The sequence below is a fragment of the Oryzias latipes genome, chromosome 24, assembly GCF_053564925.1.
Source record: "Oryzias latipes strain Hd-rR chromosome 24, Olatipes_Hd-rR_3.1".
Classification (NCBI taxonomy): domain Eukaryota; kingdom Metazoa; phylum Chordata; class Actinopteri; order Beloniformes; family Adrianichthyidae; genus Oryzias; species Oryzias latipes.
In genome coordinates, this window is record NC_136260.1 from 18,316,917 (window position 1) to 18,333,819 (window position 16,903).

Consider the following 16,903-nt stretch of genomic DNA (forward strand, 5'->3'; position numbering starts at 1 on the left):
GAGCTGCATTGCTGGAGCATCCAGGATTAAGGGCCTTGCTCAAGGGCACTACAGTGTGTTATCAACATTGGGGCAACCACTACTTTCTCTGGTTTAATCTGGTTTGAATTTGAACCCAGTTTCACCTTCTGTTTCCCAAATATGACCCGAACCAGGAAGTAGCACATGTTGCAGTTCCTCAAAAGGCCACTAAGGGCAGCCGGGAAATGGGAGGAAATTCTCCATTGACTTCACTGAACCATGTAACCCTATAGCCACATGTGTCAAGCTACAGACCTCGAGGGCCAGTGTCCTACCTGTATACTAACCTACCATTGAAGCTCCTTATTGACTAAACACACCTGATCATGACTAGCAGACAACTAGGATTTCTTTAAAAAAACAAAACAGCAGGATGCATGTCAGCCTTTGAGCTTGGAGTCTGACACCACGCTGTAGCCAAAGGTCCATGTCACTAAGCGGCACCACTTCTAGTTTAAAAGTTTCGATTCCTGCCATCAGGAACAAACATTAACCATCTCTGGACATGGATGTTACTCCTGTGTGGATGTTAAAAGGTGTCTTAAGTCATTGATGTGTAAAGTGGACCAGTTCTTTGGAATAGGCTTGTTCTGCAGAATTTTGGTCTGAAGAACCAAAACCAGTTTCATCGAGTATAATTGGTGCTTTGCAGTTCACCTCCATGTTTTTAATGTTAATTGGGGCATAGCTGCTCATCAACTTAAATTACAGTTTTCTGTTAGTGCTTTCATTTGTGTTTGTTTTTTGAAATAAAATGAAACTAAAATGTTATTATGCTTCTAAAATTTTAGGAAAATCCCTGTGTAAAATGATCAAATATCAGAAGCTTAGACTGGATTCAGAAACATAATCTCTTTGTCCAACAATAGCGTCTGAGCTTTGGTCTATTTCTGCTCATCATGACGGAGGGGGCAGGACTCTCCTTACTGCTGCTATTTAAAGGCACAGAATTGTTCCACATGCTGCTGTCCACCCACGTATCCCCAAAAAATAAAAACACCAAAAGGTATGACTCAACGTCTCATTATGCACACATTCTAGGTGGATGACTCCACCTGACCTCTGCTTTGGGGTCACCCTCCACCTCTTTAGCACCACTGCTTCATCCATTCAGAGGCCTTTGGATCCACGTGAAACCCCACGCTGCTGAGGCTCCAGCTTTCAGCCCCCGACCCCATGTGGGGGTGTTGTGGACGGGATGTGTTTTCTGCTAGTCGGCTGTAACAACATCACGTGACGTTTTTTTTTTTACTGTTACATGACATGTTTTGTCTGCGCGGCCGACGCTCTTTGTCCCGTGTTTGTTTTTTGCCATTCCAGTCATTAGTGCTCCAGTTCTCCCTCCCACTCATCTGGTGAACGAAATGTTTCCTTCATCTCTCACTGCTTTCCTGCATTGCTTACTTTTGTGAACATATATCAGCCAACAGAAGGTCATAGGGGAGCAAGTTTGCAAGATTTAATCACCAGTACCGGGAATATATGGATACTATTTTTTTCCTGTTGAATAATGTGTCAGTAAAAGTTGTAGTAAATGCAAATATTTGTACTGTTTGGATAAACAAAAATGAGTTTCCTCTCTGTATAGAAAAAATTGTTAATTCATTTAATTAATATTTTTGTTTATTTACTTAAATAATTCTCTTTTTTTGTCTTTCAGGACTCTATGGAAGCGTTGGCTCATGATCTGAACTACCCTGTCCTGAGAAAAAACAAAAACATAGAGGCCTTCCTCAACAGATGTAAGAGCTCCACTTCTTTTTTCTTTAAAGCAGTCAAAGTAAAATGACATTTAGTGACTTAGATAAAGAATTTTATATATAATATATTGCATTGCCTGTTTTTTTAAAGAAAGAAAAGCGTGAGCATGTTTACCAGTTTGTTCCAGTACATCTCCTTTGAGTAACTTCATATATTTTTTGTTGAACACGTCATTTGACACTGCATTCAAAGCATTATAAAGCTTTTCCTCTAATTGCACATTTGAAAAAATAAAAGTCAGTATTTTCAGAAAGAAAAAAGCTGAGCAATATGTCAAGTTATTTTCTTTACTACCCGCAGTTAAAGACCCACTCTGACCATTTTTTGATCTATTATAAAAGTTTTCCCGGTGTTTTTCAGGATATAGTTTTTTCCACAGCAGCAGTAGTTACCTCTGTGTTTTTGGTTTAACAGTTTGCTTGTGGTGTATTTTCTTCAAACGTTTTTTTTTTGTTTGCGCCTGATTCGCAACAATTTGAACAAAGAATACTCAGAGGTGCAATTTTAAGATTAATTTTCTTTATATAGGTTCCCTATCAACAGGTAATAGCCACAAGAACATGTTAAAAACACAAAAAAACATGATTTCAATCGGAGTGGATCCTCAAAGTGTCCTTGAACAATTAATACATTTTTTAACCGGCTTTCACTGCAGTAACTTTAGGCCGGCTGTATAAGATTGAGTCTTCACCGTGTTATTTAAGTGTAGTGAATTTAAAATACCCTCATCTGTTTTCAACTCCTGTTACAGCATGTCAGGTCTGAGATTGCTCTGCACACCTTCTTTAACCACATTCCTTCATTTTGAAGTGCATCCTTCTCAAAGGGAGGGTAAAAGATTTCCACAATTTACCGCCTTACTTCATTTCTAGGGAACTGAACTCATTAACTTGCTCAGATGGTTTCAGATGGATGGGAAAAAATGCCACAAGAACATGTTAAAAACACTATTTTCATTGGACTGGGTATTGAAGTTGAGATGTTACTGGTATCATTTTCAGTGATGCTGATAGTTCCTCATTTTCATTGTGACAATTCAGTGAAGTGCTTTAAGTACCTGAACACCTGCTTTGGTTGAAATTCTCATAACCCCTAATGACTAGATCAGGTGATTGACAGCTCTACTTATTGTCTAAACCACTGTTTTAACAGAAATTTTAAATCTATGTGAACTAGTTTGTCTTTTTTGCCATCTAATGGCAGCTTTTTCAGTCAGAGTGCTTCCAGATGCTTTTAAGTTCAAGTGCATGCAGCATTTCTTTCAGTATGTCTCTGAAGTTGTGCGTGTACTTTCAGATGAAAAGGTGGTGAGTCAGCTGCAAGAGCTCCAGGTGAAGCTTGACGACTTTGAAAAGGTGAAATTGATTGGAAGAGGAGCATTTGGAGAAGTACAGCTGGTGAGATGTCTTTCTTTATCTTCAAAGAGCCAATACAGTTTTTTTTTCTGTCCATGGTTTTAGTGAACCACCAGAGGGAGCTGCCATCAGCAAAAGTTTACTACAACTTCCAAATAAATCAGTTTTACATTTGCATTAAAAAAATGTTGCCTGGTTCTCGGCTTTAACGTTGGCAACAACTCCTTTGCTTAAGTGTTTTTAAATGTCTGCCCTTTCTGCTGATAAAATCTGGTTTCTGCTCAGGGGTAGGAGCAAGTCTGGACAGGTTTGTTATGTGGGGGATAAATAAGCTGTCTGCTGCAGGACTTTGCAGGGGAACTCATGCATGTTTGTGTTAAAAACGTGAGCAAGCACGTCTTGATGTGGGTGTGGTCCTCTGTTTCTGTCCTCTTTGCCTTTATCTTGGTCAGAGTGACATTGAGCCAGCTTCTCCTCATTGTCCTTGCAGGGATATGATTTACAGTCTCCCGTTTGCTCTTCTGCTGTCCCATCCTTCTCATGCAGGTTCGACACAAAACCTCCCAGAAGGTTTACGCCATGAAGAAGCTCAGCAAGTTTGAGATGATCAAGCGGTCAGATTCAGCTTTTTTCTGGGAGGAGAGAAACATCATGGCCTTTTCCAACAGTCCCTGGATTGTCCAGGTGTGCACGTGTTTTTTTTCTTACAAAACATCTTTTTCATCCTAACAGCTGAACTTGAAGATGAAAAAGCAAGAAGTTGACTTTTTATTTTACATACCTCTGCAAGAACTCTCTAGGTTGCATTACTTAGAGAGAACAGGTGGCCGGATGGTAGAGTGTCCGCTTCTAATCCAAGGCCAAGTCATAACAAAAACTCTGAAAATGCGACACAATGTCTCCCTACTTGACATTCAGCACTGGAGGGGTTGGATTGGAGGGTTAAACCATCAAATGGTTCTCGAGCAGAGCAGTTTCTGCAGCTTCTTCAAGTGCTTCTTTTGGAGTCTAGATATGTAGAGTTTTTAAAAATACATTCAATATTAAAGATTATAGGAACAAGACACCTTCAGCAAAACAAAGGAAATTGTTTTTATCCCTATAGGGCCAGAAAAAAAAAAGGCACTGCTTGTGTCTAGAATAAGGTCTGATTAACCTGAATAAAAGGCTTTTCCTAATCATAAATTAACAGATAGAAAAGAAAAATACCCAAAAACATATTCTTCCTTTATTATCTGAAAATCAAAGTTTTCTAAAAAAAAAAACTACTTCCTTTCTCTCTCCGTTTATAATTTCTTAAACATCACTCGAAAATAGACCAAAAAAAACTATGAAATCCCATCAATGAAATGTCAAAACAATATGATGATGTTATAGAACACCAGCACAATTATTTATATTTTTATATTAAAATAATAATTCATTTTCTAATCTATTTTTTATCTCCAGATTCTTCAGATTTAACTTCTTTTTACTGATACTCTTGTCTCCAGGCAATATCTTATACTCCCACGAAATTTAATTAATATACTTCATTTTCTTGGATATAGGCACACCTGTAGCTTGATCTCTGCTCTTAGATGGAAAACCCTCAGTTCTGAAGACCAGCACTTTGCAGCAAATGCTTAAAAGGATATCAATGTGAAAGCAAAATTACCAAACTAAAACCTGAAAGTCGCTGAGTGTTTTTTTTTGCCTCAAGGGACTGAATCTTATTAAAGAAAACACGTTAAACGTCTTCATTAAATGATCAGAAACTATCTTCATCAAGCAGGTTGCACAGAATGTTTTATGCCAGATGTGTGCTTTTTTCTGTTATTTGATGTTCTATGTAGAAATGACGCATTTAAAAGTCTTTATTAGCTTGATGATCCGAACAGTTCTGTAAATCAGATTCCACTGTGCTTTTCCAGCTTTGCTGCGCCTTTCAAGATCGTCGACACCTCTACATGGTAATGGAGTTCATGCCCGGGGGAGACCTGGTCACCCTCACCATGAACTATGACCTCCCTGAGAAGTGGGCTTGCTTCTACACGGCGGAAGTGGTGCTCGCCCTGGACGCCATCCACTCCATGGGCTTCATCCACCGGGACGTCAAACCCGACAACATGCTGCTGGACCACCTCGGACACCTGAAGCTGGCCGACTTCGGCACATGCATGAAGATGGACTCTGTGAGTGTCCATCCCTTTCTATGCTTGGGGCTCAAGAGCACCATCAGGTGTTCAGAGGGTGGAACTACAAACTGCACTCCATCGTCAGGCTGGGTCAGAAGGTCTCAGAAGTTGGCGTGTTAAAAAAAAAAAAAGATCTGGAATGCAACTGCTTTCCCGCCTCTCCTCTGGGCTGGAAAGTGTTTTTTGAAATGTTTGTTTTCACCACAGCAATTTGGAGAATAACAGGTTCCACATAGTTGAGGCAAACATCTCCATTGCTCAGATGTTGTCATGCAACTTCTTGTCCTGTGTAAAAGCACAGTCAGAAAGAAAAATCTTAAAATAAAATGGCAAGCTCTTATTTTTAACATGTGTGGTTCTTTTGTGTCTTTGTGTGTCTGCAGTCAGGAATGGTGCATTGTGACACAGCGGTGGGCACACCAGACTATATCTCTCCTGAGGTGCTCCAGTCTCAAGGTGGTGAAGGTCATTACGGCCGTGAATGCGACTGGTGGTCGGTTGGAGTTTTCATCTATGAAATGTTTGTTGGTGAGTTTCCTCCCGGTCTTTTTCTATATTTCTTTTAAAGACCCATTCTGAGGAAAATTGTGTTTTTACTATGTCCTTGTGGCATTTTTCTCACGATGAAGGACATATAAATAGAAATTGAGCTTCAAATTGCATTTCTGAGTATTTATTCAAATAGTTATAAGGAACAGACAAAAAAGGTTGTTTAAAAATAACTTATTTGATTATGTAGAAAATATGCTGAGCAAGCTGCAAGCTCCTGCTTCGCTCTATTCGGATGCATCCACTTGTGGATGAGTAGATCCATCTACGTCTTCCTTTTTTTTCGTGTGAGCTGGCATCAGACTTAAATATGCACAACTGGGTAGCTCCAATACTGCTCGCCATTTTAGTCGCAAATGTTAGGTTGGGGATGTAAAGTAGCAGGAGAGCATGTAAACAGAGAGCTCTCAGCAATGGGGAGGTGAAGGGGCTATGGGGTTGCTCTGCACCAACCCTCCTGCCCACAACTCTGAGCTAAATTTCTTTGGACCTCTGCCGCTCTGCAGAAATTAGATATCCTAGAATATGACTTTATTCAATTTCTAGCCAAAAAAATAAATCATAATTAATATTATTTATCCCTTTTATTTAATCAAAAGATTATCGGAATGGGTCAAGGCATATGAGTTTGATATGTACAGTTTTTGCAATATTAACTATGGCTTCTCCTTACAGGTGAAACTCCCTTCTACGCAGAGTCTCTCGTTGGAACGTACGGGAAGATCATGAATCATCAGAACACCCTCGTCTTCCCAGATGACGTAGAAATGTCTCAAGAGGCGAAAGATCTAATCTGCGCCTTTCTTTCCGACAGGTTCACACAGAATTGTTTTGTTTTTGTTATAATGCTATGAATGACTGTGTTCTGCATGGTCTATGAGCTGCAAAGCAACGGTTAGATTCATGTCTTTGCCGGGAAACAACAGTGCCAACCATCTCACCTAATAAATATGCATCCGACGTCTATTTTGGGAAACACCAGAGCAGATTGACAAACAATCCCTCCCACCTTACGTGCTGCATGGTTGGCTTAAAAAGTGCTTCAATTCTGGGCTGAAATCAGACTTTTGGCATAAAAAAGATTAACCTTTTTTCATTTCGACATCAGGTAGAGGTTGCATGAAAGGGGTATGTTCCCAGTTTGTGGACCCTCCCCCTTGGAAGAGACTACTTCCTGTTTACATTAGTGACCCCACCCCTGAGAGTGCTCAAACACTGGTTCTTTTTTCTGCTACACAGAGAAGCCTTTCAAATTTTTTTTTTGCACTCCTGTTTATTTACCTATTCAGTCACTCTCTGCACAGTCACACACATACACACACAGGTGGTTCCATTCACTTAGCCCACATGCTCCGTCACCGTCTGCCCATCTCCCTGAATCACTCCTGAAGCACAGTTGCCTCCCACTCTTTGATTCCTTCATTTTATCATTACTCCATGTCTTTTTCGTAAACTTTCCACTCATACTTGCCTGTTTTGGTAACAGTTGCTCCATTCTCCTCCTTCATTGCCGGTATCTTCATGCAGGGGTTTGGCTTTTTTCTTTCTCATCCGCTCCACCTATGCACTCGCTTCCTTAGGGGTTAAATGTCCCACACGTGGTAAGCCTGAAGCGCCTCACCCTTCTCCCTCTCTTTATCCAGAGGTCGAGGAGGGATGAAAGAGGGACAGAGGTTAAAGAGCAAACGAGTAAGAGAAGAAAAGGAAGGCAGCAGTGAGACTTTAGAGTTTTATTTCCCAATGTCAGTGATCATGCGGCGCTCCATGCCGGTCAGCGCGGTCAGTTGTTCCGTATGTGTGGGATGACATGTTAGCGTATGCATATTAGTGATGGAGGCTTGAGGGGAGGGCTGGCGTGTGTGACGCGCTCACAGACCGAGGCGACTCTGTGCTCACTCTGACCACTCGCTCCCGTCTCTGCGCAGGGAAGTTCGTCTGGGTCGCACTGGAGTGGATGAGATCAAACGCCACCCCTTCTTCAAAAATGAACAGTGGACCTTTGACAACATCCGTGACAGTAAGTGCGCACATATGCATGCTTTTAAAATCTGCTGCCAGTTTTTTTTTCTGTTTAATCCCCCACCCTGCAGGTGCAAATTTCTTCTTCTCCATCTCTGGTAACTCATGGTTCGGTCATGTTGGCATTTCCCTCTTATCTGTAGCCCATTCCTCTGAAGGTCTGTTTTGCTTTAGGCTGGAGACTGAAGTTTATTTAGAGTTCTAAGCCAATAAGTCTGCATATATGGTGCACATGCCTGGCAGATGCTGCTCTTAGAATATCTGATGGGATGCATGGGTATTACAGAATTTAAAAAAATCTTCTGCAATTAGGTTTACAGCAGTCCCTTGTTACATTCTAAAAATAACCCACAATAGGTCAAATCTGCAAAGTAGTCATCTTTATCTTTATAAATTATCATTTATGTTTTAAGGCTGTAAAACCCATCACTGCACACTCTTTTCGAGAACAGACATGAACATTTTAAACTTTTCTCTCTTGTTTAAACTCTTAAAGTTCAAACCTTCATAGAAAAACAAGAATGAAAACAAAGATCTGATTACAATCAAAGATTTATTTAAATTTGGCAAATTGAATGCATTCTGTACAGGAGACATGGTATGGAGGAGGTTCACTGACAGCCAATCAGGATGCAGAACACAAGATTTGGGCTTCAAACACAAAAGGTTTAGGAAGGAAAACTAAACGTATACTACAAACGTGTCTTTTTTACTAATATAAACTCTAAAATTCATATAAGTTCTTAAATTGTTGTTTTTCCTTTATTTCCTTTTGTAGTGAAATATTTTACACACTGCATAGATCACTGCAGGGATCAGATTAGAGTCTGTTTGGTGTTTTGTTTGACTTACTGGGCAATAAATAAAGAAGTCAAATGTGATGCTTTCACATTAATTCACACAATCAAAATATTGTATCTTGTATCATTTGCGTCAACATGAAGTGATCTTCTTTCTAGGATCGTTAGGAAGCGTATCAGTTTCAACTTTTAATGGAATGCCATCCAAGCAGGTCAGGAAAAAAAGGGAGGAAAAGTGGATTTCAAGAGGACCTTTGTGCCTGCAAATGATTACATTCACGCTCTCTTCCTGCCCCTTCTGCGTCTCTCCGGTGAACCTGGCTCTGATTAGGAGAGCGTCTGCAACACGATACCGCTGCTGCGCTCTCTTCATGTTTGCACATGCATGGCCTGTCACACACAGCTGCACTTGAGCACACACTCAAAACATGACCCCCGCTTGCTTCCTGGGGTCCTGCTGCGCTGCATGCTCATGCATTGAAAAAAATAAAAATAAAAAAGGAACACAGCTCCTTTTATTCCAGTTGACTTTATTTTTATTAAACATTAGGCGGGTGTTGGGGGATAAAAAAAAATGGCAGGGCTGTGGATGAATGAGACGGCAGGCTGTATCCCCCATAGCACTGGGCGGGGCAGGGCGTGCAGCCTGCAGTAATGAAAAGGGCGACCCAGTTTGATGGGTTTTTCTCGCTCTTTAGCTCTTACTGTGGCCACGGCTGCCTATCATTAGTCTCCCGCTATCAGAGAGCATTCTGGGAAGTTAGGCCACAAGGGCCTCCATGTCTCTCTCTGTCTGACCACACAGCATCCCCCCACTTTTTTTTTGTTTCATGTCCGCTTCTTGTCACCAGGGATTTCTCCGTTCAGGTCTCTGTTCAGATCCTGGTGGGTCTGAGAACTTGGATCTCCTCATTAGGATCTATTTAAAGCCTAAAGTTGGAGTTTTATCTGATTGGCCCTTTGCTGTTTTTTTGTCTACATGTTGTGTAGACTTTAAACCGTGTGTGCTCCTGAGAGGAGAGTCAAGGGAGCGTTTGCTGCTGGCGTGGTCAAGCTTCATTTGTGAAAGGCAACTGTATGTGCTGCACAAAGCGAGCTCTGTGCAGCAATAGCAGCAGCAGCAGCAGCAGCGTGAAGCTCACGCCAACCCGCAGAAAACCGGCCTCCAAGCAGGGCTAAACTTGGCTGTGCTTACTCAAACATATTAAAAAATATCGGAAATAGTTTCACAGGCGTATTTAAACTTCTGGCTGTAAGTACCAATGCATAAAAAACAGAATCTTTGTGTCTGACGTGTTTTCAGTTTGCGGCGGTCACTTTGGTTCCATAATTCTCTCTGTCTCTGTCTTCCAGCTGTGGCTCCAGTTGTGCCAGAGCTGAACAGCGACATAGACACCACCAACTTTGATGACATAGAGGAAGATAAAGGCCATGCTGAGACGTTTCCTCCACCCAAAGCCTTTGTGGGCAACCAGCTACCATTTATTGGCTTCACATATTTCAAGGAGAATCAGTAAGTGTTTCTAACTATATTGTTTTCCTTTTTTCATAAAAGTCTAAGAGAAAATGTGTGAAGGGGTTATTGTTTTAATCCAAAATTGACCTACTTTAACCAAAGAACATCTTTAAGTTCTGATTTAAGCCTGAGTTTAAAGGTGAGGTACACAGAATTACTTATATTAATTCTTATTTTTCCTAAATCCAAGTTGTAAGGGCAAATAAGCCATGGAAGAACCGTTGCTTTAGGAGACGTCAGTCATTAGTCAAGTCTGTGAATGGCTCTCAGAGACGTGTTCAGCATATCATGTCAGCACCGTTGGTACAACACTGCGTGGGTCAGAAGATTTTTTTTACAAACAAAAATGGTTCTGAGGTGGAAAAAGAAAAATCAAAAACACGCTTGACTTAAAATTGTGCTTTTAACTTTTTTTGTTTACAAAAAGTGCAGCTGTTTTGTCATTTGGTTTGTTTTCCCCCAAATGGTTTTTTCCACCTCAGAGTTTCAGCGATGAAGCAAACGTTAAATCACACGGAGGTGGCAAACCCCTGGGCATTAGAACCGGGTTACTGCCACATTTTCTCGCATGAATGCCAAAGTTTGAGCTATTGGAAAGCAAAAGTTGTTAAAAAAAATTCTCACATCTTTTATAACTTTCTTTTTCTCTCAGGTTGTTGAGTAAAAGCAGCAGCATTTCTGAGGAAGAATTGAAGGACTGCAAGGATAAAAAGGATAAAGAGAACAGTTTGAACAGTAAGAACGAGGTTTGTGACCCGCGTGAGGTTTTCACATAAAAACTGAGAGCTAAAATATGACTATGGGTTACAGATTGGAATTTTTATGTTCTGGTTTTTCTGTTTGTTACGTCTTGGAACAGCTTAAAAAGAAACTTGATCAGCTGGAGGAACAGCTTGACCATGAGATGCAAGCTAAAGATGAGCTGGAGCAAAAGTGCAAGTATGAGTGGACACGCAGACATGTGACTCCATATCCTGTACTATCTGAAACCACCACTTCCATGAAGTATTCAAGATTAAACTTAAAGTCCCACTCCGATTATCTATGATTATTTTGAAAGTGGTGTCTTTATTATTATTATGTCTTTTTTTTTTTTTTTTTTTTTTTTTTTTTAACTTGTCCTGTCCAACAGCTGGGCAAACAGATGAGAGCTGAGGGCCTCTTGTGTTGGACATATTTTACTTTAACAAGAGGGGTTATTAATCTTCAGACAAACCAAAGGTATGTCTGAATAAACCCCTTTTGTAATTGAGGCCAAACTTTATTAATTTCAAACATGTTTGAAGATCTTTGGTGTTGGACCGGACGGAAAAGGAAAGAGGGGAAGAAGAGAGAGGGACGCCAGAAAGAGGGGGGGAAGGAGGGCGACAGCAGGAGGGGAAGGGGGATAAGACCACGAAGCAGCACAGAGCAACAAGTCCACTGGCCGTTAATCACCACGGCAAGGCCCAAATGCAGCACAAAAAGGGCGGAGCCTGTCCACACACACACCCAAGTGTCAAACACACCTGCCAGTTGCAAAAACGTCCACCTGTCGACATGCACACAAAACAGACAGTGCCCACACGCACACCTATGCCCCAAAACCAACCAGCGCGAAACATCTCAGCCATTCAGTCACGCAAACCGCCAGTGCAAAGGTGAGCCAACACCCGCGCCCAGGCGAGCGCTCATGCTCCTCCAATATGGATGGTGGAATGTGCAAAGAAGGAAGGAGAGCGCCCAGCCATCCCCACCCCAAGACCCCCACCGCAGCAGCAGCGGCAGCCGGAATCCCCCCCACGCCACACGGAAACCGGCAGGGAACAACCGCCACCCGGGCGACCAAGCCCGCCACCCAGGCCAGGGCCAGCAGGACCGCCGCAAGGCCCCCCAGAGCCAGAGAGCAGGGAGGCACAGAGGGAAAGAGAGGGCCGCCCCAGCCCAACCAGGAGAACAGCCCCCCCGCCGCGCCGGGAGAGCCCAACGCAGGGCCCCACCGGAGAGGGACGCCCACAGCCCCAGATGAGCACCCCACCACCACCCAGGAGTTCCGGGCATCCCCCCGCCCCAACCCCAGGTACGAGCCAGGACCCCCCAAGGGAGACCCGCCCCGCACTCCAGGCAGCCATCCGCCCGGCCCACGGTTGGTCCAGGGAGGAGCAAGGCAGGGGCCCGCCGCCCCCGCCCAGGAGGGGGGAACCCCGGGGAAAAGAGAGGGCCCACAAGGGGTGTTGTAAATATGGCCCGACCAGGCTCGGCCACAGTTGGAAGTTAGGCGGGGCCCAGCGCTCAGGAGCAAGGACCAGAACCCACCCCCCAGGGACACCAACACCCCCGGCTCAGATGTAATGTGAACCCCCCCACCGCGCGGAGAGAGCACCGCCGGGCCCAGGAAGCCGGCACCCCGGGGACACGGCCGCCGCTGCAAAGGGGCCCGTACCCCCCACCAGGGAAGAGGCAGGGGACAGATGGTCCTAGGTCCCACCTTCCTTGCAAAATGTGTGTGCTTATATGTGTGTTTAAGAGGGTGTGTGTGTGCATGTGTGTGTGTTTATGTTGGGATGTATATATTGAGGGGGGAGGGGTGTGTGTACTAAGGGGGGTGCAGTTAAAATTGGCGGGTAGGGCACTAAGGGGACATCTCCTGATTACTCACAGTGATGTCCCCTCACCCTCCCCACCAAGGGGCCCTAAATGTCTAAGGTGCGGTTAAAATTGGCGGGTAGGGTGCTAGGAGGACATCTGCTGCTTGCTGGCAGTGATGTCCAAGCACCCCCCCTACCAAGGGCCCTACATGTCTAAGGTGCAAATAAAACCGAAAGAGGGGGGGACCACTCCATACGGCAACCATAGGAGGGGGGGCCACTGCCTAGTAAACCCCCCCCCCCAAGGCTCATCGCAGGCTAATCCCCCCACCCCCTCACCCTTTTATGAGGTTATATGAGGAAGGGGGTAAGTTGGGGACAGCTGGTAGACTGTCCCCCGGTGGTCAAACAGCTGTCCCCCGCCCCCCCCCCCCAGCAAGGGGGCCAGGCCCACCCAGCCCAGGGGCCCCACCCCCGGAGGCGCCGACACCCCAGGCCCAGCACCACCCACCCCACACAGAGGGAGAGGAGCCAGAAAGCGCCGGCCCCCCCCGGAGCAAGCCCAGGCCCCCACCCCCAAACGCCGGCCCTAGAAGAGCTCTGGTCAGGCCTCGACGGGACCGAGGCAGCCAACCGGCCGGGGAAACCGCCGATGGCCTCAGCGGAGACCCCGACCTGTCAACCCCCCCTGCCCCGTACCAATAGTGCCCCCCCCCCTCCCCCAGAATGCCCCCCCACAGGACAGGGCCGACAAGACCCCCCACCCCACCCCACCCCAGACCCCGCAGCCGAAGCGGATGACACCCAGAGCGCCCGGGGGCCCCAAGAGGGTTGTCCCGTCCCGCCCCAGAGCCAGGGAAGGGCTGATCCCAGCCCCAGGCGTAGATGGGAAGCCCATCCAGTGCCGCTGGGCCCCCCCCCCCCCGAGCAGCGCCCCCCGCCAACCCCCCCCAGCACAGGCAAAGGGACCACCCCCCCAAGCCAAGCCAGAACACCCCCCCCCCCCCCCCCCCACGCACCCCCACACCCAAGCCCAGAGGACCACGCAGCGCCCCAGCCCGCCCCACCCCGGCGCCGGACCCGACCCCCCGACCAACGGAGCCCCCACCACCCCCCGCCAGGCACCGGAGGCCCCGGCCCCCACCCCAGCCCACGGCAGAAGGGCAAGGAGCAGCGACGACCAGGCCCCCCCATCCCCTAAGTCATGGAGTCAGCTATGGGAGACCAGAGAGACCGAATTCTTTCAAAGTTACTTGAACCTTGGGCTGACATTTTTTCCAAGCTGATCTGATCAAGCAGCAGATTTCTGTGTTGACTTATATTTATATTTTTCTTGCTTTTCCAATTTGTTAAAATAGTTTTTTTAGCAATGCAAAGAGTTATGAAAATGATAGAGCCTAATCCTCCTTCTACATCGATGGCACTCATGTCACCAAGCACACAAAGTGACGGTGAAGCTGTGATTGAAACCTTAAGCCAGACTGATAAATCGGCACATACCTGCTGCCAGAGAGCCTGGACAGGAGTGCAGAACCACAGTGCATGCATGTAATTGTCGGGTAGATTACTGTCACAGTGCTGACAAATGTCTGAGTTGCTGAGACCCATCTTGAACATCCTCTGTCCAGTGTAGTAAATTCTGTGAAGGGTTTTAAAATGGATTAGCTGCAGATTTGGACTTTTTGTCAGTTTAAAGGTGTTTAGACAAAGTTCTGACCAAAAGCTTTCATCTGTGCTGATGCTCAAATCCGCATCCCATTTTGTTGTCGGAAGTGAAATGTTATTATCTAAATTACATAAAAGTTTGTATATTTTGGAGAGAGTTTTATTCATTGAGAAATTGATCAGAGTGGTAACTACATCTGGTAGCTTTAAATCGTTGTCTCTGTATTTAAATTTTTTAGTAATACTTGATTTAAGTTGCTGATATTCCAAGAAGTTATTTATTCCATGTTTGTCTTGAAGTTCCTGGGGAGTTATGAATCTTCTATTAATAATTACGTGCTCTAGTTGTTTTATGCCCCCTGCTTGCCAAGCTGGGAAGTGGATAATTTTTTTGTTTATGAGGATGTCTGGGTTGTTCCAGATGGGTGTCATTTTGCACGGTTGAATTGATGATTTTGATATTTTGAGAAATTCCCACCAGGCTGTTAAAGTGGCGTTTATATTAATAGTTTTGAAACAATCCTGTTTTTTAACTGTTTGGCTAATAAATGGAAGATCTGACAGGTTGATCTTTCCACATAACGCCTGTTCCAAGTCTAACCATGAGTTGGTTTCTGGATTATTTTTTAACCATTTTAAGATGTATTGTAATCTATTTGCAAGAAAGTATTTGTGGAAATTAGGTAATTCTAATCCTCCACAGCTTTTTGCAGATTTTAAAGTTTTTAGACTAATTCTTGCAGGTTTATTGTTCCATAAAAAGCTTGATATGGATGAGTCTAATGTTTTGAACCATTTTAGTGGCGGTTGTGTGGGAATCATTGAAAAGAGATAATTAACTTTGGGTAAGATTTTCATTTTTACCGTGGCTACCTTGCCCATAAGGGACAGAGGCAGGTTGGTCCAGCGTGTTAGATCGTCCTGTATGTTTTTCAGTAATGGGGTGTAGTTTAGCTGCACCAGTTCTGATAGTTTGGGGGAAAAATTGATACCTAGATATTTGATATTTCCTGATTTAACTGGTATTGTGAGTCTTTGCTCCGCATTATTGTTCAGTGGTAATAAAACAGACTTATTCCAATTAATGGAATAGTCTGATATAGAGGAGAATTCATTAATGATTGTTGCCGTTTCATTTACAGAATGTAAATTACTTAAAAACAGTAATATGTCATCTGCATAGAGACTAATTTTATGATGGCTGTGTTTAGTTTTGATTCCTTTAATGCTTTCATTCTGTCTTATTGCTGCAGCTAAAGGCTCAATGAATATAGCAAAAAGAGAAGGAGAGAGTGGGCAGCCCTGTCTGGTTCCTCTTCCGAGAAAAAACCTGTTTGAAGTCTGTTTATTAGTTCTAACTGATGCATTGGGGTTGTGATATAATATTTTGATCCATTTGATGAATGCTTCTCCAAAACCAAACTTATGGAGGGCGGCAATAAGGAACTTCCAGTTTACTCTGTCAAAAGCTTTTTCAGCATCCAGTGATAGTATGGACATTTCCTGGTTGTTAATGGTGGCAAAATCTATTATATTAACAAGTCTTCGGAGATTGTCATCCGAGTGTCTGCCTTTGATAAATCCAGTTTGGTCGAAGTCAATTATGTGAGGAGTGATTTTTTCTATTCTCTGTGCTAGTGCTTTGCAGATAATTTTTACGTCTGCATTGATTAGAGAAATAGGGCGGTAGCTTGAAGGACTATTGGGATCTTTGTCTGGTTTTAGAAGAAGAATTATGTTGGCTGAGTTCATGTTAGGTGGCATTGATTGGCTTTCATTGATAGATGTGACCGTTTCATAAAACGTTGGTGCCAGCTGTTCCCAGAATTCTTTATAAAACTCAGCAGGAAAGCCGTCAGGCCCTGGTGCTTTACCATTAGGCATAAGTAACAGAGCTTCATGAAGTTCAGACAACGAGAACGGAGAGTCTAAGTTTGTTATTTGATCCTCATTTAACCTGGGTAGGTTTACATTATTAAGAAATGAGTCAATACTTTGCTCTGACGGATTGATCTGTGGTGTGTACAAGTTTTTATAAAAGTTTTCAAATGCGTTATTAATTTTGACCGGGTCATGAGTGACATTTCCTGTTTGGTCCGTAATAGAGGTGATTGATGATTTTTCTCTATTAATTTTAAGCTGATTAGCCAGAAATTTGCCAGATTTATTAGAGTTTTCAAATCTTTCAAGTCGTAGCCTTTGTATTTGAAATTGTGTTTGTTTATTAATGATGTCATTTAACTGCAGCTTTAAATTTTTCAGATCTCCCAGAATGTGTTCCTGTGCAGAAGCAGCATAAGCAGTCTCCAGGGTTTGGATTTTATTTTCTAATTCTAATAAATCTGCTTTCTCTTTGCGTTTTTTGTGCGTTGAATAAGAAATGATTTTCCCTCTCATGACTGCCTTTGCCGTTTCCCACAGAATGCACGGTGAGATGTCTGGTGTATTGTTGAATTCTAGGAAGGTTGCCCAT

General features: G+C 43.8%; 1 protein-coding gene across 8 annotated transcripts in view; it reads left to right on the forward strand.

Moving 5' to 3' along the window:
- The window catches only part of LOC101159717 (rho-associated protein kinase 2), a 34,509-nt gene that overhangs the window by 2,094 nt on the left and 15,512 nt on the right, over positions 1–16,903 (forward strand). For 7 of the 8 annotated variants that reach the window (XR_002872853.2, XR_013654144.1, XR_002872854.2 and 4 more), the window contains exons 2-11: positions 1,682–1,763; positions 3,079–3,179; positions 3,684–3,821; positions 5,051–5,311; positions 5,698–5,842; positions 6,539–6,677; positions 7,789–7,880; positions 10,036–10,195; positions 10,851–10,944; positions 11,058–11,137. Coding sequence is in view for 5 of the 8 variants with exons in the window: in XM_023952794.2 (XP_023808562.1) it covers positions 1,682–1,763; positions 3,079–3,179; positions 3,684–3,821; positions 5,051–5,311; positions 5,698–5,842; positions 6,539–6,677; positions 7,789–7,880; positions 10,036–10,195; positions 10,851–10,944; positions 11,058–11,137 (1,292 nt within the window). In the remaining 3 variants the exon portion in view is untranslated. Of the gene's footprint in view, positions 1–1,499; positions 1,536–1,681; positions 1,764–3,078; positions 3,180–3,683; positions 3,822–5,050; positions 5,312–5,697; positions 5,843–6,538; positions 6,678–7,788; positions 7,881–10,035; positions 10,196–10,850; positions 10,945–11,057; positions 11,138–16,903 lie in introns of those variants that run through there. The other variant, XM_078943058.1, reaches the window with a different exon arrangement.